Raw genomic sequence first — 27383 nt, 5'->3', positions numbered from 1 at the left:
TGTGTGCCAATTTTAAAATTTTCATTTTGTCTTAAGTACCGGATATCAGAAGCCCATCTTTTTATGGTAAGATAACAACATCAGTGCCTTACAAACAATATAATATCAATATCAGTTCATAGTTGATGATACTGTCAGATTACTGGGTTAGATAACTGTCCAATACTTTATTTTATTTATTTTTATTAAATTAATCCTTCAAATTCTAAATCTTTCAGTTAAAAAGTAACGGTTGACAGTTGTAGTGAGATAGACCAGCATTGAATTTTTTTTGTTTGTTTTTTTGTTGGAATTTCCATGACCAAAAGCATAAACTACTGTGGAAGAAAAACAGTCTGAACTCACAAAGAGTTGTGGTTTGATACCATAGAGCTATATAACTCTATGTTTGACAATGAGTTTTATGGATATCGATAGCAGTCTGATTCCATTTGATTAACTGGAGTTACGTCCCTTAAAAGGGGAAATTTAGTAAATATTCACGAATTGGATTTTAAATGCAAGTTTTGCATGATGTAAAACTTCAATTTGTGTCAGTATTTATCTCAATAAGAACAAATACTATTTCAATAACACACAATCAAGTAAAACCTACAAATATTCTTAAAAGTTTTGTTTTCAATTTAGTATCCCTTCCAGTGCCAACTTGTAAACTTCCGGTGGCAGAAAGCACGTGTGGAGCTGTCAAATTGGTCAAATTTTTACAAAGATTCAGATGATCTGAGTGTCCAAAACGGTCCAAGGATGAACAACTCAGATGATTTCACGACAGTAAAACATAAACGAGGCAAAAAATTCAAAACACCAAGATTAAAAACAGTTACAACACCATCCAGAAAAGTGGATGACGAGTGTGATGAATCTGAACTTCTGATAAAAACAGAAAATTTAAAAAGAAAACAATTAATATCCAGGTACATGTACACTTAAAATGACATGACAATATTGGTTAAGTTGATATGCATTAGTATAATCATGCCAATTTCATAGGATTTTAAGTTTGGATTTCTTTTGTGGGATGTCGACAAACTCTGTCAGATTTTGTTGAATATATTCATTTTATTAGTAAGTCGGACCAATTTAATATATCACTTTCATCACAGCTGTATGAGGTCAAAAATGATTCTCCTTTCAGCCAACTTTTGCAACAAACAGGAATACACCCTGTCAAGCATGCATCTCTGCTTATATCAATCCTTTTTATGAGAGAGAGAGAGAGAAATGGGGTTTAACGTCCACTCGACACAAACAAGGTCATTTCGGGACTAACATATGGTTCAATTTTATTTCCATAATTCGCTTGCGCGTAGGGGTCTTTAGCAGTGGGAGGAAACCGGAGGACCCGGAGAAAACCCACGAGGTTGGACAGGCGACCCTACTCCTTGTCACGTACAACCGGGGATTCGAAACCACGCCAGTTGACTCAATGACAGACTTAATGATACAGCGCGCACGTGCTAACCACTAAGCCATCCAACCCCCCTCCTTTTTATGAAATATTATATTGAGAAGGGATTCAATAGGAATTATAATGCTATTTTGCACCTTTTTTTCAGGGATATCTTCAAGGAAACCAAGTTTTTCAAGGAAGTGTATGGTAATTTCAAATTTGTTTAATTATTATATTAGTCTTATATTTACCAGTAAGCTTACTGAAGTAATTTTGAATTTGATCACCTGTAAATTAAAAGCCATTCAATATCTGCTATTATGTGCCCCTCTGAAAGCATAATTGGGTCATTTTAACATTTATTCATCCTCAAAAGTTATTTTTATCTGAAAGTATGATATTTGTAACAACCAGGGAAAATCTGACGGTGGACTTGAATTGCATAGTAAACCCATAATCAATTAGACAAGTTAATTAGGACTGAGTCAAACACTAAGTCAGACCTCATCCATTGATTGGTTTGCAATAATACATAATGGTGAGGGGGGTTGGATGGCCGAATGGTTAGCACATACGTGCTGTATCATAAGGCCTGTCATTAAGTCAACTGGCGTGGTTTTTCGAATCCCTGGTTGTACGTTACAAGGAGCAGGGTCGCCTGTCCAACCTAGTGGGTTTTCTCCGGATCCTTTGGTTTACTTCCACTGCTAAAGACCCCTACGTGCTAGTGAATTATTGAAATAAAATTAAACCATATATTAGTCCCGAAATGACCTAGTTTGTGTCGGGTGGACGTTAACCCCATTTCTCTCTCTCTCTATCTCTCTCTCTCTCACATAATGGTGACTATGATAACATTTGTAGAATGTCAAAAGTTTACATTGTACCTTAACATAACAATTACACAGGCTATGTTCCTTATTATCAGCAGAGAATATATATATATACCTTATTTGTACTTTATTTTCAAGGAATGGTAAAAGCCATAAAATATTTACCGAGAGCTTCCGGTGATTATGATTTGGTTGTCTTTGGACTAGGGAATTTTTCTTCTAGCTTGATTGCTAAGCAACAGTTGGATTTAGCTCTTGCTCTGAGAAGTGAATTAAATGTAGGTACAAAATGATTTCATTTATTTGATGAATTCAAATTAAAAGTTTGTGCGTGTAATATATATATATCTTAAGGTCAATTAGGTCTTCTGATCGGCCTTTATGGTCAAACCTTTTTTCACGCCCATATTTTTTATACGCCCACGTGGTCGTATATTGCCGTCCGTCAATCGTCCACAATTTTTTGTGAACACTCTACAGACTACATTTATCATCTGATTGGTTTGAAATTGATATATGTTGTTTGCATTAGTGAGATGAAGAAGCCTATTTAATTTCAATAACTTCCGTTAATTTCTTCTGGAGTTATGGTCCTTGTTTCACTTTGTTGCACCTTGAGAACGCTCTAACGACAAAAGTTATCAACCGATCATCTGTATGAAACTTATATGCATCATTTAAATTACTAAAACAAAGAAGCCTATTGAATTTCAGCAATTTCCATTAGTTATCATCAGTTATCATCCGATTTGTTTGAAATTGATATCCATCATTTAAATTAGTGAAACGAAGAAGCCTTTTGAATTTCAGCAATTTCCGTTAATTACACCTTGAGTTATGGCCCTTGTTTCACAAAAGTTATTATCCCATCTGTATTAAATGTATCATTTAATTTAGTAAAACGAACAAGACTATATTGAGTTTCAGCAAATTTCCATTAATTACATCTAGAGTTATGGCCCTTGTTTAACGTTGTTGAATCTTGTGAACAAAATTTATCACCTAATCTGTATGAAATTCATATGCATCATTTAAATTAGTGAAATGAAGAAGCCTATTGAATGTCAGCAATTTCCGTCAATACGTCTAGAGTTATGGCCCTTGATTTACTTTGCTGAACTTTGTGAATGGTCAAACGACAAAAGTTATCATCCGATCTGTATGAAATTTATATGCATTATTTGAATTAGTAAAACGAAAAAGCCTGTAGAATTTCAACAATTTCTGTAGATTACATCTAGAGTTAGGGCGTTGTTTTAGTTTTTAAGAACCTTGTGAACCCTCATCTGACGAAAATTATAATGTAATCTGTATGAAATTGTCTATTAAATTCCCCTAATTACCTACAAAAGAATAAATATGTGACAACCCTTGTTGACTGCTCAGACGATTTAGCTGCTGTGGGAGTATGTTTTGTTGCCTGGCAACCTATGTTAATATTGATGCCACACTTGTTTGTCTGTTGGTGTGTTGTTAATGATTTACAACAATTTTTGACAATTACTTCCATGTTACTCCCTAGTTAAAAAGTTAATCCTTTTAGCACAGTACAGGCCTCAATTATGATCCAATCTTTCTCAAATTTATATTGGTTGTCTATCCAATTGAAATGATGAACCGTACCCTATTGTTCTTCAATCAAAAACACATTTGTTTACATTCAACAACATTATTGAAAGATAAACCAAGGATATTATTTAAGAGTGTTAGAATTTCTAAATTAATATGCAGGTTTATCAAAGAAGCAAGCAATGTATTTCGACTTGCATAAATTGCCACTTTAAATGTGGTAATTAAATCAAGGCTGGGAAAACATTTCACCTATGAACTTTGTCATTTAGCCTCGTTAAAGTGTATATTCTTATATCTTTTAGATATCACATGGACAGACTTTATGTTATGATCCTGTTTTTACATCAGTAGAAATTAAAACTCTTCAAGATTTAGAATGGATTGTTCCAGAAATAAATCAGGTACAAGAATAACATATCATCAATGACAAGTCTGCAAACCTACTTGTATCCATTTACAATTGCTTTAATTTTCGAACAACAAAATATTTTTAAGGAGCCTTCAAAATTCCAAAATAGTGTACACAAAAGATAATTTTAGCGAAATGGGGTTTAAGGTCTAATCGATACAAACTAGGTCATTTCAGGACTAACATGGTTCAATTTTATTTCAATAATTCGCTTGCACGTAGGGGTCTTAAGCAGTGGGAGGAAACTGGGGGACCCAGAGAAAACCCATGAGGTTGGACAGGCGATACTACTCCTTGTCACATACAACCGGGGAATCGAAACCACGCCAGTTGACTCAATGACATAGGCTACCTTATGATACAACTCGCACATGTTAATCATTCGGCCATCCACCTGATAATTCAGTTGAAGATGAAAAGTTATATGAGACGTTGAGAGGATATCTGACAATTCAAAAATAGAATTGGCTGTTAGTAGATAAAAGATAACGAACAAATTAGAAAAAGTCTGTGCATTACCATGTATTTACTAAGAACAGAATGAATAAAAATTGGGGAATGCATGGGATTTTTCCAATTTTTTTCGTTTTCCCTTATCTAGTGACAGCCAATTCTATTTTTGAATTGTAAGATACCCTCTCACCGTCCCATATAATAACTTTTCAACTTCAACGGAATTATCAGTGAAATGAAACGTGATCGTTTGTCTGTTATCGCTCGTTACTTTAGTCAGTTGTATAGAAGGATAACTCGTGTTTGTCACGTGCTTGTTACATATCTCCCTCGTTACATATCTCCCGTAGCAATGATCTTTGTGTTAATATTATATTTGGATTGTATTTAACCAGTTCTATCACATATGTAATAATGACTGACACCAATATTGTCCTTCAACTTTATCAAAGAAAGACTTGCAATGATGATATTTATTATGACTTTGTCTTAACAATGATGTTTATTTACTAACAGAATGTGAAGTAAGACTGAATATAAAATGTATATAATGTAATTGTATTATAATGATGTTGTCTGACTATGTTTTATTTTCATGTTTTACTATAGGAAGGTAAAGGACAAAGTAACAAGACCTGTATCTATTATCTACCTCACTGTCATAAAATATTATATAATAATTTATTATGGGCTAACTGGAGTAAGGAATTATTGTCTAAAATAGTCATTATTGGAAATAGTTTTTCTTCCATGGTAGAAAGGTAATTATTTCCTGAATTTATGCATGGTTTAATGATCAAGTGAGGGAGAAATGGGGTTTAACATCCACTCGACACAAACTAGGTCATTTCGGGACTAACATATGGTTCAATTTTATTTCAATAATTCGCTTGCGCGTAGGGGTCTTTGGCAGTGGGAGGACACCGGAAAACCTGGAGAAAACCCACGAGGTTGGACAGACGACCCTACTCCTTGTCACGTACAACCAAGGAATAAAAACCACGCCAATTGACCATTCACCACCCCTTAATGATCAAGAACCAGACATCATGTTGTATATTGATACTGCACAAGGACGTTGGCACAAGTGTTGCTTCATTATATTATGCAATGTCTGGCTTGGGAGTTGAGACCATTAAACAACTTAAAATACAGACATTATTCCACACATACATATCAATGCAATCATCACACAAGTCCAATATTTCATTTGGTGTAAAATAATATACAATTGGCATGTTACCTGTATATTATTTGAAATAATAGGATGCCAATATTAAAGGATGATGTCACATTTGTATTTTGAGATAGAATATTACTTGACTGTGTCAATATATATCTGTATAGAGTGGTCCATGTTAAACATGCATTATGCAAGAGCAAAATCTGCTTATTACAAGTCTTTCTTTAGGCCTGAAATGTTATCTAAATTATCAATTAGACATTAATTAACTTATCCAGACCATAATAAACTCTCGATGTCAAGGCTAGCCTTCGATGTTGGCTGGATTAGATTCCTATATGCCGCTAACGGCTATTGATAATTAAATCAGAAAAAGTGGATAATCGAGACTATGCTGTTTATATTAATGATTTTAGTAATGATGACCGAGACTATGCAAAAATTTCACCCGCTTCTTTCTCAACTCATAGTGGATCAATTTGACTGAAATTTCCAGCAAATTACCTTTACACTATCTAGTTTTTAACTATTATCTTATATCTCTTATATCTTATCTCCCATAATGTATCTTTAATATTTAAAACTGATCTAAATCATAATTTAGTCAATATAACCTTACAATTGTCAATTCTTTTTTTTTTAAAATAAACTATACATGCTACTCAACATTATTAGAGATATGACCTTCTTAGTTCTGTAAGTATTTATTTTTTGGGAAATTTACCGGTACTTTTTTCAGAACACCTAAAAGGCTGCTTGAGAAGAATGGTAATTACATTTTGAAGGTATCCTTTTTAGTAATCAGAAATCAATAAAAACTGAATCAAGTGATTAAGAATGACTATAACTAGATCTGCTAGGTAGCTTTCATAATACCTTCTGGTCACATGTTACAGATTTTGTCAAGAATCTTAAAGAAAAATCAAAGCTTCAGAATGATTCTATAGTTTAAAGATTCCAAGATAATACATTTGTGAGTAATAATAATCTTAAAAAAAAAAAACAATAAGCTTTTATATGAAAACTTAATTATTGTAAGATAAAAATTAAATGAAATGGGGTTTAACGTCCTACTCCGAACTGGGCAAATGAAGACGTGCATACGCCATACAGTGTGCATGAGGGAAATTTTGCCCGGACATTGGCACTGTCGCCTTCTCTTATATCGAATTCCAACTGTCAAGGGATCTGTTACGTGCACGCCAATGTGTACATGGGACCTCGGTTTTTCCGTCCCATCCAAACAACTAGACAGTCGGAAAATCGGGATGAACTTTCTCAGCCAATGCAGGGATCGAACACCAGACCTCCAGGTTAGCGAGCCAGCGTCTTACCCACTTAGCCACCGTGACCCTCCCCCCCCCCCCCCCCTATTGTAAAATAAATATCCTTGACTCTTGGTTAGATAGAACCATATATGTCTGAACTACCTTTACCCGATACCTATAGTGAGAAAGATGTTTTTAATGATACGTCTATACACACATTCCCTATAGAAAGATTACAGTCGTTGCCAACTATATACTGGGAAGAGAACATAGAGCCTATTTATTCTAATGAAGAAACAGATTTTATTAGGGACAGTAGTCATTTATGATAATGATGATGAGTGGATGTGAGTCTAGCTAAGAGAGGGTCACTGTGAAACTATTTAACATCTAAAATAAAAGATCACTGCAGGATTTCAGTCACTGAGAGGGCTACCAGGAGACTTTCCATCACTGAAGGAAAAATTGTGAAAGATCACTGCAAGATTTCAATTGCTGAGGGTGTTACTGTGAGACTTTCAATCATGGAGGGGGTAACTGGGAGACTTTCAGTTCTTGAGCCACGGAATGAGAGGACTATTATAAGATCTCCAATAACTTAGAGGGACACTGTGAGATTTTCAATCCCTTAAGAGATCTTGTGAGACATCTTCGGGATAATGAGTGCTTTGCTGCACAATTTTATAACAAATATCTGGTTATTTTTAAGAAGGGGAGAGGGAAATGAGATCTTTTTAAAGAGCTGAAAGACAATAAATAAATCAATAGTTTTATTTATGTTGTTGATGCACAATCACAATTCTTCACTACTTCTTCTTTGCTACTTTCTGTTTGTTTACAACTTGCAATATCTGAACTGCTATCTTTACCACTTACAATATCTGAACTGCTGTCTTTATTACAACTTACAATATCTGAACTGTTATCTTTACAACATGCAATATCTGAACTGGTATCTTTACCACTTACAATATCTGAACTGCTGTCTTTATTACAACTTACAATATCTGAACTGTTATCTTTACAACATGCAATATCTGAACTGGTATCTTTACAACTTGCAATATCTGAACTGGTATCTTTACAAAAAGCAATATCTGAACTGTTATCTTTACAACATACACTGTCTGAACTAATATTGTCTTTACAACATGAACTGGCCAATGTTTTTTCTTTTTTACTTTTAGATTTGTTCCCTCTCTGAGGTCTGTGAGCTTCATTGTTAACAGTCCATGGACCCAAACTATCATTAGCATAGAAATCCATGGGATAGACTTCCTTCCACTTAACATTGTCTAAAGCTACCGACAGCTGAAAAAAAGATTTCAAAAATAATATAATTTGAAAGCTTTAACCCCAGATGTCATTTTAGGTATTTTGAAAACCATGCAAACTGCAATATCATGAATGTTTAACAGGGCTCACACTGGCTTTCAATTTTTTCCGCCAAAATTGGTGATAATTTTTATTTTAAAAAAATGTTAATATTTTTTTCCGCCAACTGGAATATTTTATATTGCCAAAAATGTGTGTTAAAAAAGACAACATCTAACAATGTTATGTCTCAGCTAGACTTATAAAAAAAAATACTAATATATACAATACATTATACAACAACTTTAAAAATCTGTCTTTACATAATAGATTAGCAAAGTTTGGATTTAATAAGATCGGATTATTTTTGGTGACTTTAGTCTATTTGAACACCGTACTGCACAATATATTTTCAGTATTTACACGTCAAATCTCATCCAGGGATTGCCAATTAATTTTCTATAAATTTTTGTGTTGCGTGCACAATGGGGCAAATTGTTATTTTCAGGTACGGTAGAGGTATCAGAATCTGAATCCCTCACAGAATGATATAAATTTCAATTATATTTGTAAGAGATGCTTACAATTATACCCGTTAACTTTTAGAGCATTTTGGCGACAATAATATGATACAAATGGCAAACTGTTTTCTCGCTCAAGAATCGTCACTATTCAATTCGTTTTTACGTTTTTCGACCAAGGGTAATAATATAATTTGAAATAATGATATCCGATATGCATGCTTGTATATTTTACATGACGTATTATCAATATGAAACCACTGTAAACGGAATTCAGCTATCAAAATAATTAATTCTCTTCAAAAGTAACTGTCGGCCATTTTGATTACATATTACCATTCTTTTCAAGATGAAACGAAACATCAATTAATCACCGCTTGGATTAATGTAATCATTAGGAGTAAATAATGACTTGAGATAGGCTTTATATATATCATTGGTAATTATCAATCAACTAATCATTAATCCAAGACAACTGATTAGTATTACTCATTGACGCGATCCAGATTATTAGTCAGTTGATTAATTTAAAGTATTCCGACATGTGATTGACACTTAATAAGAGTTAATGCAGGATAAATACGATTAGAATTTGAAGATTTTTTTACGCCAGTTTTCAAAAAGAATTGCCAGTACCGCAAAACATTATCGCCAAAATCAAATTTAAATCGCCACTTACATATTTTTATCGCAAATTGCGACTTTGGCGACCGACAGTGAGAGCCCTGATGTTGAAACTCTAGAAGTAATATCAGTCTAAAATGGGTTTAGTTTCATCAACAGTATTCATATAGCGTAAGGAGAAGTGTTGGGTTAAATTATGATAGGCCTCTTTTTTTTAACGGATTGAGAGATGATATTTTAATTTGGTTTTATTAATTATTTGCAATCAATGTGAATATCTTTTAGCTTGGATTGAGCCATGAAAAATGGATATTGTTAGAAAAATCACTGATTTAATAATAATTTATTTATAAAGTGCTGATTATCCAACAAATGAGTTGCTCAAGAGGTGTAAGTTCAAATTGTCATATTCAGAAGACTATTTGTCCAAGTCTTTAAGATAAGTTTCATTATCTTTATGTAAATTATAATTAAAATACCTCATATGGATTAAGGAGTGGTTTTTTATATGCTGCTCCCCAGTCTATTGACAGTCTCGGACATGCTACCTGAACCCATCTGAAATATTAATTAATGTTATGTTAGTTTCTATAATTAAGCTCAGTAAAATGACCTTTTTCTTTCATATACATTATCAAAATGTGCTTTAAATGTTCATCTGGGATTTTCAAGACATTACTGTATTCCCCAATCACCAGGAACATCTTGCTGTGAACTGTAATGCTTTTCTTCACCAAACAGGCTAATGAAGACAGATCTTGGATTGTAAACAAGCATCTACTTATCAATCACACACTTTGCTAGAGCAGTGGTTCTCAATATTTTGACCCCTTGGATCCCTTTTAACATTTTACAAATCCCCAAGACCCACACACTTCTACGACCACAATATTACTGTTAATTATAACCATTTTATTCCTTCTGACATCACATCAAAACCCTGCCATGAGCGGCCATTCACTCCCGCCAACCTGTCACTCACTTCCTGTCTACCGCACATGCCCACCCGAATAACTCACATTACATCATAGACATAATTGACATGAATGATTCACATTATATGCACACAGATAAATACACACACATCTGCATTTATTCTATACCATCAGATTTCACATACCATAAATCTTTGATAAACCCAAACCCTAACAGTTAAATAATCACCACAATTTCAAGATAATATATTTTCTGAAATCCAAGGTGTAATATAACTTACGCATCAATATTTGAAAACAAGTCTAGTTTAGAAGGAAATATTTCTGATAATAAAACTACAACAGATTTACGTCCACTATCCTGTATTTTCTTCTCTAAATGCTGAAAAATATACAAAAAAAAAATTCAAAGAAATGGGGTTTAACATCCGACTTTTCTGCAACAACTGGGCTAATGAAGATGGGCATATGCAATGAGGGGCCCTTAGAAGGTAATTTTGCTACATGGGACCACAATTGTTCAGCCAATCATTGACTAGACAACTTTTAATTGTCAGGCATCTATCCTACACCATTGGCATGGGAAACCTGACCTTAAAATCCTAAGCAATTTTCTCTGCCAACTTCAGGCACCAGTTTCACAAAGCATTCTCAGACTTAAAGGAGCTAATTCGCTAATAATTTGGACCGAGAAATTGACACAAATGGGTCGCAACGCATACAATAATGTAATATGAATGTATATAAATTGATTTACATTCAAACGTTTCCGTTTTTACTGTAATTTCTAATCAGTTAGGTTCGGTGAAATACGCAAGTATTCTCAATCGAATTTCAATCTCTAGCGTCTGGTTATTCCAGTCTACGCCGATATTATTAATTGGGCTTGCTCTCCAGATAAGAATATAGCGTCACCGTTTGACATGACTTGTGGAATATGCCTAGCCTTGTTTTTCGAGTCCCTTATTACAGATAGCGCTGAAACGCATCATGGTACATGAATGGTAAAATGTTTATTTTGTCTTAAATATTGGATATCAGAAGGCCATCTTTTCCCGGTAAGATCAGAACATCAACGTTGATTTAAATTGACAAATAATTCATGTTTTAAATGTCGAAGATTTTGGATGATATTGGGTTAGAGACTTAGCTACTTTAAGTTAAGAATTAACTCAACTTTCAAGCACTTTTTATTAGAGAGCGAGCGAGAAATGGGTTTAACGTCCACTCGACACAAACTAGGTCATTTCGGGACTAACATATGGTTTAATTTTATTTCATTAATTCGCTTGCGCGTAGGGGTCTTTAGCAGTGGGAGGAAACCGGAGGACCCGGAGAAAACCCACGAGGTTGGAGAGGCGACCCTACTCCTTGCCACATACAACCGGGGATTCAAAACCACACCAGTTGACTCAATGACACGCTTTATGATACAGCGCGCGCACGCTAACCATTCAGCCATCCACCCACCTCACTGTTTATAAGAAATATCTTTAATCCAGAAGCACAAAAGTTTGCATATAGTTTCTTATTAATGTATTTAATACATTAAAATAGCAAAGGATTTATAAAGGGCTATATTTTAGTTAAATTAAAGCAAACAATATTCTTAAGTTAAACATGCATTATGCAAGAGCTAAATCTGCCTATTGCAGGTCTTTCTTTAGGCCTGAAATGTTTTCTAAAGTATTAATTAGACATTAATTAACTGATCCAGGCCTTAATCAACTCTCGATGGCATCAGATTTCTCCGATATTAAATAGATTAGAATGGTTCAGCGATACTTTGATTTAATCAAATATGGAGGACCGAGACTTGGCTTCGATCAACCAGTACGGTGGTTGAAATTATTGCACACGTCTGTCAAACCTTCAAAGGCTAATATCTTCGCTTGCAATAGAGTAATTTGAATGAAATTTTCAAATTATTCATTTTACATCATCTACTTTCGAACTATTATAGCAAGAATGGCTAGTTCTGTATCTAAATCTTACATAATGTATCTTTAAGTCTGAGAATGTTTTGTGAAATTGGGACCAGGATCAAACCATAAACATCCTGGTTAATGAGCTTTGACAAAATTCTAAGTTTTTGTTGCATATATTTCAATAGAACAATCTGCATATATGATTTGTGCATATTATTTGCAAAACATTTGCTTCTAATTTTTTTTTTATTTACAAGACAATTCCTTTACCAACCTCCAATACTTTAGGTGAACCTTGTCGACCCAAAGTACCGAGAATTATACCAATTCTTTTTGCCTTTGAGGCAGTTTTTATTGCTGCATATCTCATTTCTTTCATTTTATCATGATCATAATATTCTCTGGTAAACTTCTTGTCATACGGATCATATCTGAAATTATATCAATATTTAAATCATTCTTGTTCATTGTCAAACCATTGTTGATGGTGATGTGGGAGGAAAAGTCAAGTTATTTCTTCAGTGAGAGTTGTCTTGTGTATAGACTTTCAGATCATACGCAATACAACATAGTCTTAAGAAAAGTGAAAGTGTCCTGGGCAAAACCAACTTGAACCGGCTAGATCTATTTCTTAAGGCCACCTCCAGATTTCGTCACGGTCACTGAGATGTAAATAAGGTTAGGGCATGTGATTGTTGACGAGATTGTGGGTTAGTGCTAGTCTTGTTTACATCTTGTGACCTTTGACCAAATCTGGAGATGGCCTTAAAAAACAGATCTAACCGAATTAAATCCTGGATCTTCTGGTGACCCAACACAGTAGTTACTGAGTGGCCACTGTGGCTCCATGAAATATACATGCTAGAGATTTTTACCATCATATATTTCCACAGCTCCGGTAATTATAAAAAAAAGTCTGATTGAGTGTGTAATACAGCACTGGCTACCCCCCCCCCCCCCCACTAATGACTTTATTTTATCTTAAATAGATATTTTATTCATAATACTATTATTTACCTGTAGGCAGGAACTGTTGGATTAGCTATCATTATAGATTCTAAATGGAATCTTCCATCTCCTAAATACCTGTTATTAAATTAAAATATTTATTGATTAAAAGTAACATTTTTAACATTATATACAAATGGTTACCAATATTGCAGTTAAATTATGAATTATTTCACAATAACAGTATTTAATATTTAAAATTTATTATCCCGAGCAGAACTAGGATAGAGACTGAAATCTACACCATCCATAAAAACATCTCTTCCGATTTTGAGTCTGAAGCAAATCACATAAACTATTAAAGATATCTTTATGGATTTTCTACATGCATCAACCTGTTATTTGCTAATTAGAAATTTTGTGGATATCATAGTTTCCATGACTTAGTTTTTTGGTAGATGTTGATGATTGAATGTGTATTCCAAGAAAGATGTTTGATGATTGAATGTGTATTCCAAGAAAGATGTTGATGATTGAATGTATTCAAAGAAAGATGTTGATGATTGAATGTATTCAAAGAAAGATGTTGATGATTGAATGTGTATTCCTAGAAAGATTAAGAAAGAATGTGTATAAAATGTAGAAGTAGTAGAACTTACACAAGTGCATCAACATCAGTTAGTTTAGGTGATGTACAACCTAATATTTCACCAGGTGATAAGGGTTTCGACTGGGGTGTTATGATTTTAAAATCACTGCTTAAATCACGACTTACAGACTAAAATAAAAATATAATGAATTGAGTAAATGAGGAATAATTACTACAATATAGTGTAAAGATGGATCATCATAAATTAAAAGATAACTGAAATAAAATGAGGTTGAACATCCTATATGTCCTTTTCTTCACCATCCAGACTAATGAAGACATGAAGTGAGAGAAATTTTGCCCTGTGAAGGGATCTTTTACGTGCATGTCAATGAATACAAAAGTGGACCTTGGTTTTCTGTTGCATCCGATTGAATAAATGTTTCCTGTAAGGCCCACGTTATACACATACCACTTGCCGGTAATGGTGACTATAATATTCAGAATATGAATTCATTGCCATTAATAATTTTGACAAAGATAATGAAATGGGGTTTATATCCTATCGTTCTGCTCCGACTGGGCTAACGAAGATAGGCATAGACCATACAGTGTGCTATGAGGTGAATTTTACCTGGGCAGTGACACTATGGCCTACTTTCATATCGAATTCCAACTGCCAAGGGATCTTTTTTGCCCCATCTGAATAATGTGACAGCTGTCCTTGCCAGGTCCTCCTTCCCGCACCACTGACAAGGGGAAACCATGTCGGCAATGATAATAACACTAAGCTACAATACCTGAAGAGTTGCCACAAACTGTATGGTACTAACTAGTGCTAAACAACTACCATTTTTAAAGTTATATTTTATAGTCTCTATAAAATGGTTTGAATCAATCTTTATATCAACAAACACATATAACATCTGTATACCAGATGTAGTATCAATAGGCACTGAAATAAAATAATTATAATGTGTACATTTACTCCACACCACTACCAGACACCACACAATGGGCATGCTCGATTATTAGACTGAAACATTTCAATCTGACAGAATTACAATTCAGTGCAGTCACAGTTCTACCAGTCCAGGGGCATGTTTCACGAAATTTTAACTAAGATAAAATCCAAATTTTAGTAATTTGATTGCATAATATTAGACTGATTTTAGTGCTTAGCCAATCAAAATTGAAGTATCTACTAAAATTTGGATTTTAACTTTAGTTAAAATTTAGAGAAACAGGGCCCTGATAACTAGGGTAGTGCGAGTATAATCATGACCAAATACATTTTGGAGTATATGTTTCAGTCATCATAGTTGGTAGATAGAGCTGTGTATTGCTGCCAAAAATCGTATTGCAATATATTGTGATACTTGACAAAAAGTATTGCAATACTTTGATAAAGTCAGGGTGTATCACAAAGCACAGTTTTATTTTGAATAGTTTTACTTTTTTTACAACTTTGGTCTTGGACACTAATATGACTGATTATGTGAATACACATTTTACTTTATTTGTTTTTACTACTTTGATCTTGTCTTTGCAGACATATTGTTTACTGCAAAGCCTAAATAATATGACTGAAGTCTTTATAAAGAGTATAGCTAACATTTGAATATAAAATAAAACTAGAAAAATACTGATACCGCAAAAATACATCGACACAGTGTATCACAGACGTTCATATTGCAATATATCAATATAGCAATATTTTTGACAGCCCATATTGTTTTCTTAGTCAGTCAGTGACTACATTGTAGCCTGAAATTCCTGGTTTCCATCGATTGTCACTGTTCGTAAAATTGAGAAAATTTAGTTCATGAACATTCGATTGAGTATCCCCTAGGTGTCTATTTTGTCAATTTATTTTTCTGATGGAGACAAGCTGATCCTACATACCAAGGCAACTATGACCATAATGTACCATTAAATCTGCTCCCAGAGCTTTAGCAGTAGCATCATCAACACAACAAGCACCATATGTTACATCACCCATTATAATAGTTTCTGCTTCTGTAAATCTACAATATATATTATACATGTAGCTACAATTATAATAGTATCCACAATAAATAATATTATAGCTATAATCATAATAGTATCCACACCTATAAATCTACAATATACATGTATGATATTATACAATTATAATAGTATCCATGATAAATAAGCTGTAGCTACAATTATAATAGTATCCACAATAAATAATATTATACCTATAATCATAATAGTATCCACAATTATAAACATAATAGTATCCACACCTATAAATCTACAATATACATGTAGCTACAATAAAATTATAATATTATCCATGATAAATAATATTATAGCTACAAGTATAATAGTATCCATACCTATAAATCTACAATATATATTATACATGTAGCTACAGTTATAATAGTATCCATGATAAATAATATTATAGCTATAATCATAATAGTATCCACACCTATAAATCTACAATATTATAGCTACAATTAAAATAATATCCATGATAAATAATATTATAGCTATAATCATAATAGTATCCACACCTATAAATCTACAATATTATAGCTACAATTAAAATAATATCCATGATAAATAATATTATAGCTATTATCATAATAGTATCCACACCTATAAATCTACAATATTATAGCTACAATTAAAATAGTATCCATGATAAATAATAGTATCAATGATAAATAATACTATAGCTACAAGTATAATAGTATACACACCAATAAATCTGAAATAATTAATACTATATCCCAATAACTATTTCTTTGACATTAAAATAAACAATTTGAATTGTTTTTCTTGACTGCTGAGACTGGTTTATAAATATTACATCAGGGCCCTTATTCACGAAAACTTAAACTAAGATACAGTCGAAATTTTAAGAAATACTGCAATTCGATTGGCTGACCAGTAAAATCAATTTGCATATATCCAATGAAGTTGCAGTATTTCTTAAAATTTTGGTTGTAACTAACTTTAAGTTTTCGTGAATAAGGGCCCAGTATCAAAAGCAAACCAAGAATGTCCAAACCTTTCTATAATATCTGCTATTGTACAGGCAAACATCAGTAAGCCCTCTGGTAGTTGTAGGGCCACCATCTTGGAACCAGTAGATCGTATTTTCCATATTGTTTTATGAATTTCAAAATTATAATTTTCTGGTAACTGTAATTTGAAAGGGAATTTGTTTTCGATACATGTATACATAATTTATCAATGTTATAATAATACTGTTATAATAATACTGTATATTCATTGGGAATGATAATATGCTTTTGAAATTCAAGGTTGCCACTTTAGTTCTGTATTTCACTTGCATGCTAACAGGCCCAACAGGATTCGATCCTGCAGTTTCTCAGGATTTTCCAGACAGAGGACCTTGCAAGGAAATGCATCTAGTTGAACGAATAGGAAGAAAATATGAGATCCACCCATGTACTTGTTGACGTAGTGGGTTTGGGTGGCCGAATGGATAATGCATGCACGTGAAATCACAAGATCTGTCATTGAGTCAAGCAATCTGATTAAAATACAGATCTATATTTCGTTTCATGTTTTTTACACATTCGATGGTCTACACTACATGAAGATCTGACCTGTTGTACTGGAAGGTCATGTCAGAGGTTATACAGGCGACTTTTGATCCTATGACGTCAGACATTTGATTAACCAATCAGCGTTGATGTTGCCGTGCACCTCATGCTAAAAACTCGCCGTAACAGACCGTTTCATTGGCTAATCTCTCACGCCATCCAGATGGCACGTTATATAACAACTGATCTAGATCCTAGCGTAGTAAAGACAAGTAAAACAAAATTTTGAACTATAAAAAATGAAATGAAATAGGATCTGTGTTTTAACCAGATTTTTTATAAACATAACATTTTATTGAAAATAAAAATTGAACCATATGTTAGTCAAGAAATGACCTAGTTTGTGTCGATTGGACATTAAACCCCATTTCCCTCTCTCTCACTTGATATAGTGGAAGTGAAGGAACTTGACGGTTCATTTCCAGTCTTCTTTCGTCTGGTTTGTAGAGAGAGAGAGAAATGAGGTTTAACATCAACTTGACACAAACCGGGGTTTTTTTGGGACTACCATTTTATTTCAATTATTCACTAAAGGGATCCTTATCAGTGTGAGGATCGGGAAAAAAAATAAATAGTAGGGTAGGCAGCACAACACCTTGTTATGTAATGGCTTTAGATCGAAAAAATGACAATCACAGGCGTTATAATTGAAAGTGCACATCCGACCACTCGACTATGTAGAAAAGTAGGACGTCAAATCAAATTTCATTTGTAGAACAGCAAGACTAAAAACTCCATTTCATTTTCAATAATTCTAATTTAAAACAGTGTTGTTACCTACCGGTTTCATAGCCTGTTGTATTTCTACATTATTTAGAATTTCATCTGGTATCTGATGAGCAGCTCTCTTTTTTGGACCTACATATGTAAGCATGAAAATATGTAATAAAGACAAACATATATAGTCTGCAAATCATGGATTAATAATTGTAACTTCCACTCATAACATTACTCAAAAAACACAAATTTGACAATCTTTGTTTAATATTGTCTGGGGTTTTCCTGTTCGAGAAGATCGCTTTTTCAATGCAAATAACTCCAATTACAAAAATTAGTATTATACATTTATTATAAATTTCATTTAATTGAAGTTGAGTGTAAAGTCAATGTACAAATCTTCAACGTTTCATGAAATAGCTTCTAAAACCATAAATAAAATGGGATACACAGAACAACAAATGAATAGCAATCGGTCCATTAAAAATCATTTTTTTGCTGGTTATTCTATCAAAGGGTGCAATTCTTAAAATTATTGTACTTTACATTTTCAATAATTTTCTTAAATTAATAATTAGGCTATATAATCAATCAATGCAATACTTCATTCATTCAAATGGCGACTCGAAAGAAACAAATGGGGATGCTTGTTTGTCAGACTGGAACATTTCGGTTTGACCGAACTGCAATCGATTGGTGTAGAATTCAGTCCTGACACGCAGTGACAGTCACAACAACTGGGGTGGTGTGAGTAGAACACAACGAATATGTTTTACCGGCTATCGTTGGTTGAGATATTTTCTTATGCAGTTGACCGAGTGGTCTTATGTCACCGTTGTACACAGCCTGAATCGACTTTTACACCCGATTGTCGCTTTTTGGGATTGAGACAAATCAGTTCTGGCAAACCAAATCAGGTATCCTCAATGTTACCAAATCATCGGTTACTTATAATGTAACAGAGACTATATGCGACTACTTGTTATAAATTGAATTATAGTAACTGGCCGTATGTCACTAGGCTTTATATAGGCCTACATCTCAATTAAAGGAGCTAAATCGCTAATATTTGGGATCTAGAAATTGACACAAATGGGTCGCAACGCATATAATAATGTAATATGAATGTATATAAACTGATTTACATTCAATCGTTTCTGTTTTTACTGTAAGTTCTAATCAGTTATGTTTGGCTATATACGCCAGAAGTTTCAATTGAAGACAATTTTAGCGTCTGGTTATTCCAGTCTAAACCGATGGTATTTATTGTGCATGCTCTCCAGATAAGAATATAGCATCACCATTTGACATGACTAGCTTCGTTCTTTGAGTACCATGTTCCAAATGGCACTGAAACACATTATGGTACACGATTCGTGTACCAAAGACAAAATGTTTATTTTGTCTTGAATATTGGATATCAGAAGCCTTAGTTTTCCCTGTAAGATCACAAGACCAATGTTGATTTGAACTGACAAATAATTCGTGTTTTCAATGTCAAAGATTTTTGATGATATTGAGTTAGAGACTTAGCTACTATTAAATTATTGACATTGTCATCGATCTATTGTGAATTACCAACTCTGTTGTGAGCTAAAATGGAATATCTTATACGTATCAAACAAGTCACAGAAAGTTGAGTGTAGTACATTACAAGAAACTTTGAAAGGCGGGGCATAAAAACTGCGTTTGTTCTATTGAAAGTTCATTCAAGTAAATCACGTAAACACTAAACTGCGTCTTAAGTCTTGTGGACTATACATATAAATATTGCCATCGAGAAAAATATATTACTGTACAAACGACTGGTTAGAAATGTCTTACCTTTTTTACTACTAAATTTTTTTCGGTCTGCGTTAGCGGACACAACAACAGGACCAGATGTTGATTTGTTTTCACTGCTGGGCGCCGACATATTGGAATGGGACATAACTCTGTTTGACAATTTGTATAACTCTGTTTGCAGACAACTTCATCTTTATTTGCTGTATTGATCCGTGTTCAGTAATATTAAAAAAAAAAGCCTGGTTGATACCCCTGAGAAATTAAATTTGATATCCAGTGGAGTGACATCCATAACAATCACTTATTGATCATCAGGAACATTTGGACGGGCGAGATACCATATTGTTGACGTACGCCCCCCCACCCCCCCGCTACACCTTTTCCCAAGACGATCGGATGCGCTAATTTAACGCCATCAGTTAACGGACTCCTGTTCCCAATGGATCTGGGTCAGCTTATAATATCAGACGCATGAAACTAGTCTGAAATGTTCACAAAAAGTCCAAAAAGAGAAAAAGAAGCGTCACGTTTATGCGTAATATGAGATAATCATACAGGATATATATTTACTAAAAGTTGTCATTGTGATGAAAAAGTGATACCTTTACAAAGAATTGTTGATGGTGATAAGAGGTTATAAAAACCTTTCTGAATTAGGTCAAAATAAAGTATTGTACTAGTATTTGGTTAATTTCGCATAGATAGTGATGGGAAAAGCTGTAGTCTATACAATTAAATTTAGTTTAAATTTTGGTCCACTCTGTCGTCAGTCGAACACAAGATTGGTAATATTTCAACAATGGCCTTACCGACAGCTAGACGTAAATTGTTTAACCAAGACAGATTATCACACCACAAAACAAATCCAAACCTAACATTCGATGAAATAGACAAATTATTTTTGACCCAATTCAAAGAGTTAAGCATTTTAAAGACTCGGATCGCTTACCCAAACCCCCTTAAAATATGTTTTGAAAAGCACATCCAATAAGATAGCCTTATACCGTATATTGAATGTCAAGATCAAAAATACACAGACCATACATTAATAATATTTAATTCATAATTAACAATTATAAAACATTCAACAGAAATACATGTAATTAAACTATTATACACATCGGATCAGAGTATTATTAAAATATTTCATTCATTTTTTTTTAAAAATTGACAATAACTTTAATTATGTGATTTACAAATCAATTTAAAGGTACAATCATAGCATGTTAATACCACATAATGCATACATATATAATACAATATCTAAATTAGTTTTTCAGTAATTTTTTCGGAAAATTGCCCTTAACCGTTCTGCGTTTCTCGGCAATGATCGCGTACCAGCCGCTCTGGAGAAGAAACGGCGTCTTCCAGTTCCAGTTGTGGGTACCTTTCGGTCGAGCTCTGACATTTCGTCTTTACCCGACATCTCTATGGATACGGCTCCCTTCTCTTCTGAATTGCCTAAATAAAAAAAAAATCAACAGAATTTATTTCACACAGTAAAGTGGACGTTTTCCATGTCCGGATAACTACATGTAGTCGACTTGTCTAGTTCAGGACTTTTGGTATATGTTTTATTCCAAGTTACGGTAATTGTTTTGACTGTCACTCAATATTTTAAAAAAAAAAAAATCTTTGTAGGCCGAAAAGAGCATTCAGATGTCCAGGCCCTGAAATAACGGTTTTAGCTGTACCTTACAACATGTCAGGCACTAAACATGCATTATGCAAGAGCTAAATCTGCCGATTGCCGGTATTTCTTTAGGCCTAAAATGTTATACAAATTATCAAGGCCATACTGAACCCTCGATGGCATCGCTAGCCTACGATCTTTAGTGGATATGAATACATTTTGTGATGGATAATCGAGACATTGTTTACTATAGAACCAAGGTTAATGATGATCGAGGCTAGCCGAAAATTGAATCGTTAATATCTCTGTTCAGAGTTAAGCAATTAGGATGAAATTTTCAGCATTTTTTGTTTTCATAATTAGCGAGAACTGTCAGCTCTTTATCTAATCTTACCTAATGCCCCTTTAATGAACTAAATTGTTTCAATGACATTTAGTAAATGATCCTGGGTCCTGTTTCTCGAAATCTTAACTAAAGTTAAAATCCAAATTCTAGTAGATACTTGGATTTTGATTGGCTAAGCACTACAATCAACCGAATTTGGATTTGATCTTAGTTACAATTTCGTGAAACAGGCCCCTGGAATATACAGGTCGCTTATTACCGAGCGACGTTTCGACTATAGGCTTCTCTAGTCTTTATCACGCCTAGTCGGAACGTCGCTCAGTGTCTTATTGCCACATTTCATATTTAAGGTGATTTGAATTATAAGATTTTTTTAAATGCTAAGAATACAAAATCGTTTACCCGTATCCAATTCTGCGGATGGTAATCTTTTTGTTTGTATCAAATGTACCGGTCCTTCTAAAGTATCTACTAAAACTTCTATATGTGGTGGTTTGTCCTTTTCTTCTTTCTGGTTTAATGTCCAACTTCTTGATCTCCATAAACGAAATGCCTGTAAAATAACCATAATTTTCACTTCAAAAAAAGAACGTCTGTCGCTAGACAGGCAGTAAAACATACACTCCAGCAACAAAGTCGCCCGTTTACTGCGGAGGTCATTATTTGAATACATGTACTTTAAAGTTGCTTAAAACATAGTTAGACAGTAGTCCTTTGTTGTTTTAGGCCATTATTTCAAAGAATGTACTGTTTTTGTGAACACCTACTCACAACTTCCAAAAACTGTACTTTCTTTGACCTAAGAATGTAAAGTTTTTGGAAAAAATAGTACATTATTAAACTTAAGAAAGAACAGATTTTCAGATAACTAGAACAAACATATTTATTGCAATTTTTGAAGCAATACTACAGTCAAATGAATCAAAATTTCATGGACAAGTTCATTCCTGGCATTGAAAGTTTGAACTCTCTGAGTTCCTTATGTTCTTTGTCATTGGTTTCCTCATTAACGCAACGTTCTTGCTTAAATTTAGTTGGGCTTGTATCCACCAATTCTTCCAATTTATGTTTTTTGGAACCACTATGCAATACTGAACTCACAGAGGCTTGCTGGGCATCACTTGTTCTTTTATATGCTCGTACAGCATTAGATCGGTGTCCAGTCTTTTCAGTGATCAATTGCTCGTCCACTCCAGCTTGATATAAACGAGTAGCAGCTGTGGCACGAAGGGAATGATTAGTAAAGTATCCAATTATACCAGCCGACTGACATAATCGTTTAACAGTGGACTGTATGGTATGAATTCCTAGAGGAGAATCACAGTACCAAACATCAGAGCATGGCATCTTCTTGGGACGCAGATAAAATGCATCTACTGTACCGTTTTTTGGACGCAGAGCTATATACTTTTCATATAATCTAACTGGACATCTTAATGGGTTAGAATTTTCATAAGCTCTTGTCATTTTAGGACTGACTTTCCTGTGATCTAAACCACCTTGGTTTGTCTTTGAAACATCTTCTATGAACTGCAGATATTTTTTACCTTCTAAGTCATACATAACAGACAATTGAGTGTTCATACCAAACCTTAAATTCCTGTGTTCTTGAGCAGCTCGCAGTGCAAAATGTAATCCAAACAAGAAAACAAGAGTATCCAATAACTGCTGTGGGTTACTTTCACCTAACAAGCCTTTACTCCATAAAATCTCTTCTTGTTCTATTGTAATAACTTCTGACTTCTTGGTATTAATACCCAGTCCAAGTCTCGACAACTCCTTCATTTTACTGTTCAGAACACTTCTTAAACCCTGATATTCTTGATCATCCATAAAGGCTATTAAACGTCCATTCTGACGAAGGTAGTGCTGTATAGATATAATAATCTCATACAAAGTATTTGGTTTATAATTATCACCGGATTCCTTACGCACTTCAGCTATAAAAAAGGAAAGTGCCTCATTCAATTCTTGACTGGAAAGATTTAATAAACCTTTTTCTTCAGAGTTATTATTGTTTCTGTGTTTCTTCCACATACTAAACAAATTAACTGCCCATCTAGTTTTATTTTCAGTTTTAATACTAAGACCACTTTTAACCAAATTCTTTAGATCAGAATCGTCCAGGGGCTTGGAAAACCTCAGTGAAGTCTTGGCATTTTCTGGCAAATTTGGTGTTTGAACATCGCTTATATCAGAGTAGTTCAAATCAAAGTTTGGTAACTGTTTGGATTCTTTTACATAATTTTCCTCCAAATTCAGAGCATCACTAAGAACAGTATCCGTTTCTAAATTATAATCATCTATTTCACAAGTCTTTGTTTGGGTAATAAATATTTCATCATCACTAGAACCTGACATCTTGACACTTGAAGCATCAACTATTCAATGAATGAATGCATGAATGTTTAAAAGTGTACATTCTTAAAGTAACAACTGTCTTAAAACAACATTCAGTAGTGAGCTGTGTGCATGCTCATTTAATGCAGATACTATGTTTTAAGACAGATAAAGGCCACAAACTGTACTTTCTGTCAACAGAAAAAACAACTTCGGGGTTAACACCCCTCAGTTGTTTCTTCTGTTGACAGAAAGTACAGTTTTCGGCCTTTATCCCTTACAAATTAAAAAAATCTTCTGCAGAAGTTTTAGATATAAATATTTTTCCAATATATTGCCCGGATAAAAAACCCAGCATAAAACAAACAAGTGGTGCAGAATGGAGGGGCTGGTAAAGAACGGTCGGTAGTCGTTCGGTTGTGACGAAAAGCAGGTCCCGGGTTCACGCATTCATGCTGAAATTAGAAATAAGAGCTGGCTGTGTCTAAGCAAAATGTCTGTAATAGCACACGTATTGATAATGAACATACGGACTGAATGCAGTGGACCGAAGCAGCTATAAGTGATTGAAGAAGAAAGGTGGAGACACATGTAGTGAAAAGTAATCCGTGTAAGTATTTATATTGGAACTGAATGGACTATAAGGTTGTTGAATTAATGAAAGCCTTGTCGATTTCAGAGCTTTATGTTGGTGGGTACTTAAGTTTTATTGAGACGGTATATATATATTTAACACCTACCGAGACCGCCCTGTCGAAAAATTTCAATGCCCTATTTCCTTTCTTAGGTTTAAAAGCTGATGCACCCTCTGCAGACAACGAACCTACAAGAAGATAAAGTAAACATTAGATAATCCACTTGGCGTTTGAAAAATTAAAAATTCCGACCGTTTTTTTTCGAATGCGCCAAAGCCATTGATCAGAATTTAATCATACCAACTATTGAAAATACATATTATTTAGAAATATATATGGTAACTGTTTAAGCTAGGGTAGTACTTGCAATGTTATCGAACAGTGCTCATTGGTTATGTGTCGACTACGTGGCTAACCGTGCAGAACCCTCCATGCTTTGTTCCCACTGTCGTGCGATGCGTTAGATAGGACTGTCCCTATGCTAGTGAGGCCACGATCTGGTATGTGCAGAAACGTTCGGATTGGTTTCGATACGATTAACACGACTGCTACGACTGACCTCAACATATGATAAGACCTGATAGGATCACCACGATTACTCCACGATTAAAATCACGATTTCAATCGTAGCATGAATCGTGATAGTGTTGAACCAAGCATTATTTTGGCTGCCGATGTATTTAAGAATTACAGTTTTCAAACTGTATTTAGGTGTATCTCACCGTCACAAACATAACCAGTTTAGAATTAGAAAAATTGCATTTCGATAGGCTTCTTTCCTGTTGGACAATCCCACAGAATTTTACAAAATTCCACAGAAAACTCAACTCAGTTCTATAATTGCTTTCGCGAGCTGCAATGAGTTTAAACGTAACCGGGCGCCAAATTCCCATTTCATTAATCTTCTTGACGGAATATTCCTGTGTTCACAAGGAATTGTTGATACCCCACCTTTTCCACAATGGGACATTGTATGTATCATGATTAGCATTTATGTTTTAGTCTATTTTGATTTTTACATGTCATGTTGGTTTGGACAACTTATGTTATTTATTTTGCTGGGTATGTCGTTACTCAATAAGTAGTTTCTAAAATTTTAAGACAAATAAATGACCACTCCAATTCATACATGTCTTTTTGTATGTGGAAAATATAGCCATTCCAGAGCAGTGGGTGGGGTACAAATGTGATTCACCCCAACGTTATCAATACTAAAACTACCTTCAACTTTACTGTGCATTTCTATAGTTTCTGGTTTGATATCTTCTATTGTAGTTATTTCAGTTTTATTCAGCGTCTCTTTAAATTCTTCATATTTCATCAGCACTTCATTATTGAGGTCTGTGTGACTGATCACAACAAAGCCACACCCTTCTTCCTCATCAGAGGTAAACCCAGCATCTTTTACTATCGTTTCTTCAGGTTTAGTTGCATCCGGAGTTTTCAATGATCGGCGTAGTTCTGTTCCAGTGTCATCATCCATGTCAGACAACCCAACTTGCAAATGCATGTCGGTCCTAGTGTCAGTTGATCCATTTCCACTTATAGTATAATTAAGCTCGTCTCCATCCTTTTCAGCCATATACAGCAACGCGTTGAACGTTTCTTCAATGTCTGTTGTCATTGGAAATTCTTCTTGTATTGTATCGGTAACCGCTGGCTTTTCGTTGGCTTCTGTTTCTATATCAACATACTCTGGCGTTGGTGTTTCATCTTTGAAGTAGTCAACATAATTTGGTATGTATTGCTCTAACGGTGTATCTGCATACTCTATTAATATTGAGCTGTCTCTATCGTCAAGTTCATTCAAGTTTTCGTCGTCATCATCAGAAACAATACTTTCATCAAGATTTAAAATAGAATTTAAAGTTTCATTAATTTCTGCCAAAAGCTGAGCTGATAAAACTGGTTTCAGAGGTGACTGTGCATCTTCTTGAAGCGGGATGTCTTTCAAAGTAAATTCCAAGGAGTCTCCACTGGCCTCGTCAGTTATAAACTTATCTTGCTTTGAAGTTAATTCCATTTGCAAAGGTTCTTCTTCATCTCCTTCAGATCTAGGGGAGTAAAAGATGTCGGAATTCTTCTCGCAAGAAAGGGTTTCTTTTGGGGATCGGAAAACAGGTTCTTCTGTAGCATCTGATGTGGGTTCGGGAGATTTTGTCTCTGATAACTGAATTATCACACGGTCTATCAAAGTATCAATATATTCATCTACTTCAATATGAAGCGATGTATCCGAAAGTCGTGGTTCTATTGGCACTTCTTCCCGACTGCGAGATGTTTTCGCTGAAAAAAATAAAGCATATATGCCATTAAAGGGGTTGTAGAAGTCGTTAAAAAATGCGATTTAAACAG

The 27383-nt window shown here is 34.2% G+C and overlaps 2 protein-coding genes across 2 annotated transcripts; one reads left to right on the top strand and one right to left on the bottom strand.

Moving 5' to 3' along the window:
• Positions 1-515: 515 nt before the first annotated feature.
• On the top strand, positions 516-8070 carry LOC126823872 (SRR1-like protein). Its single transcript, XM_050552922.2, has 7 exons — positions 516-914; positions 1557-1597; positions 2362-2501; positions 4098-4196; positions 5267-5418; positions 6580-6625; positions 7246-8070. The coding sequence occupies exons 1-7, from the start codon at positions 745-747 to the stop codon at positions 7435-7437; spliced, it is 840 nt and encodes a 279-aa protein (XP_050408879.1). The 5' UTR covers positions 516-744; the 3' UTR covers positions 7438-8070.
• Positions 7866-20261, bottom strand: LOC126823871 (2-(3-amino-3-carboxypropyl)histidine synthase subunit 1). Its single transcript, XM_050552921.2, has 11 exons — positions 20114-20261; positions 18354-18430; positions 17011-17144; positions 15873-15994; positions 14768-14922; positions 14038-14156; positions 13448-13516; positions 12705-12861; positions 10784-10884; positions 10047-10125; positions 7866-8419 (listed from the first exon to the last, which is right to left on the bottom strand). The coding sequence occupies exons 1-11, from the start codon at positions 20217-20219 to the stop codon at positions 7883-7885; spliced, it is 1656 nt and encodes a 551-aa protein (XP_050408878.1). The 5' UTR covers positions 20220-20261; the 3' UTR covers positions 7866-7882.
• Positions 20262-27383: the final 7122 nt, after the last annotated feature.

The sequence above is a fragment of the Patella vulgata genome, chromosome 6 (genome assembly GCF_932274485.2).
Source record: "Patella vulgata chromosome 6, xgPatVulg1.2, whole genome shotgun sequence".
NCBI classification, from domain to species: domain Eukaryota; kingdom Metazoa; phylum Mollusca; class Gastropoda; family Patellidae; genus Patella; species Patella vulgata.
This window is presented reverse-complemented; position numbering and strand designations above follow the sequence as displayed.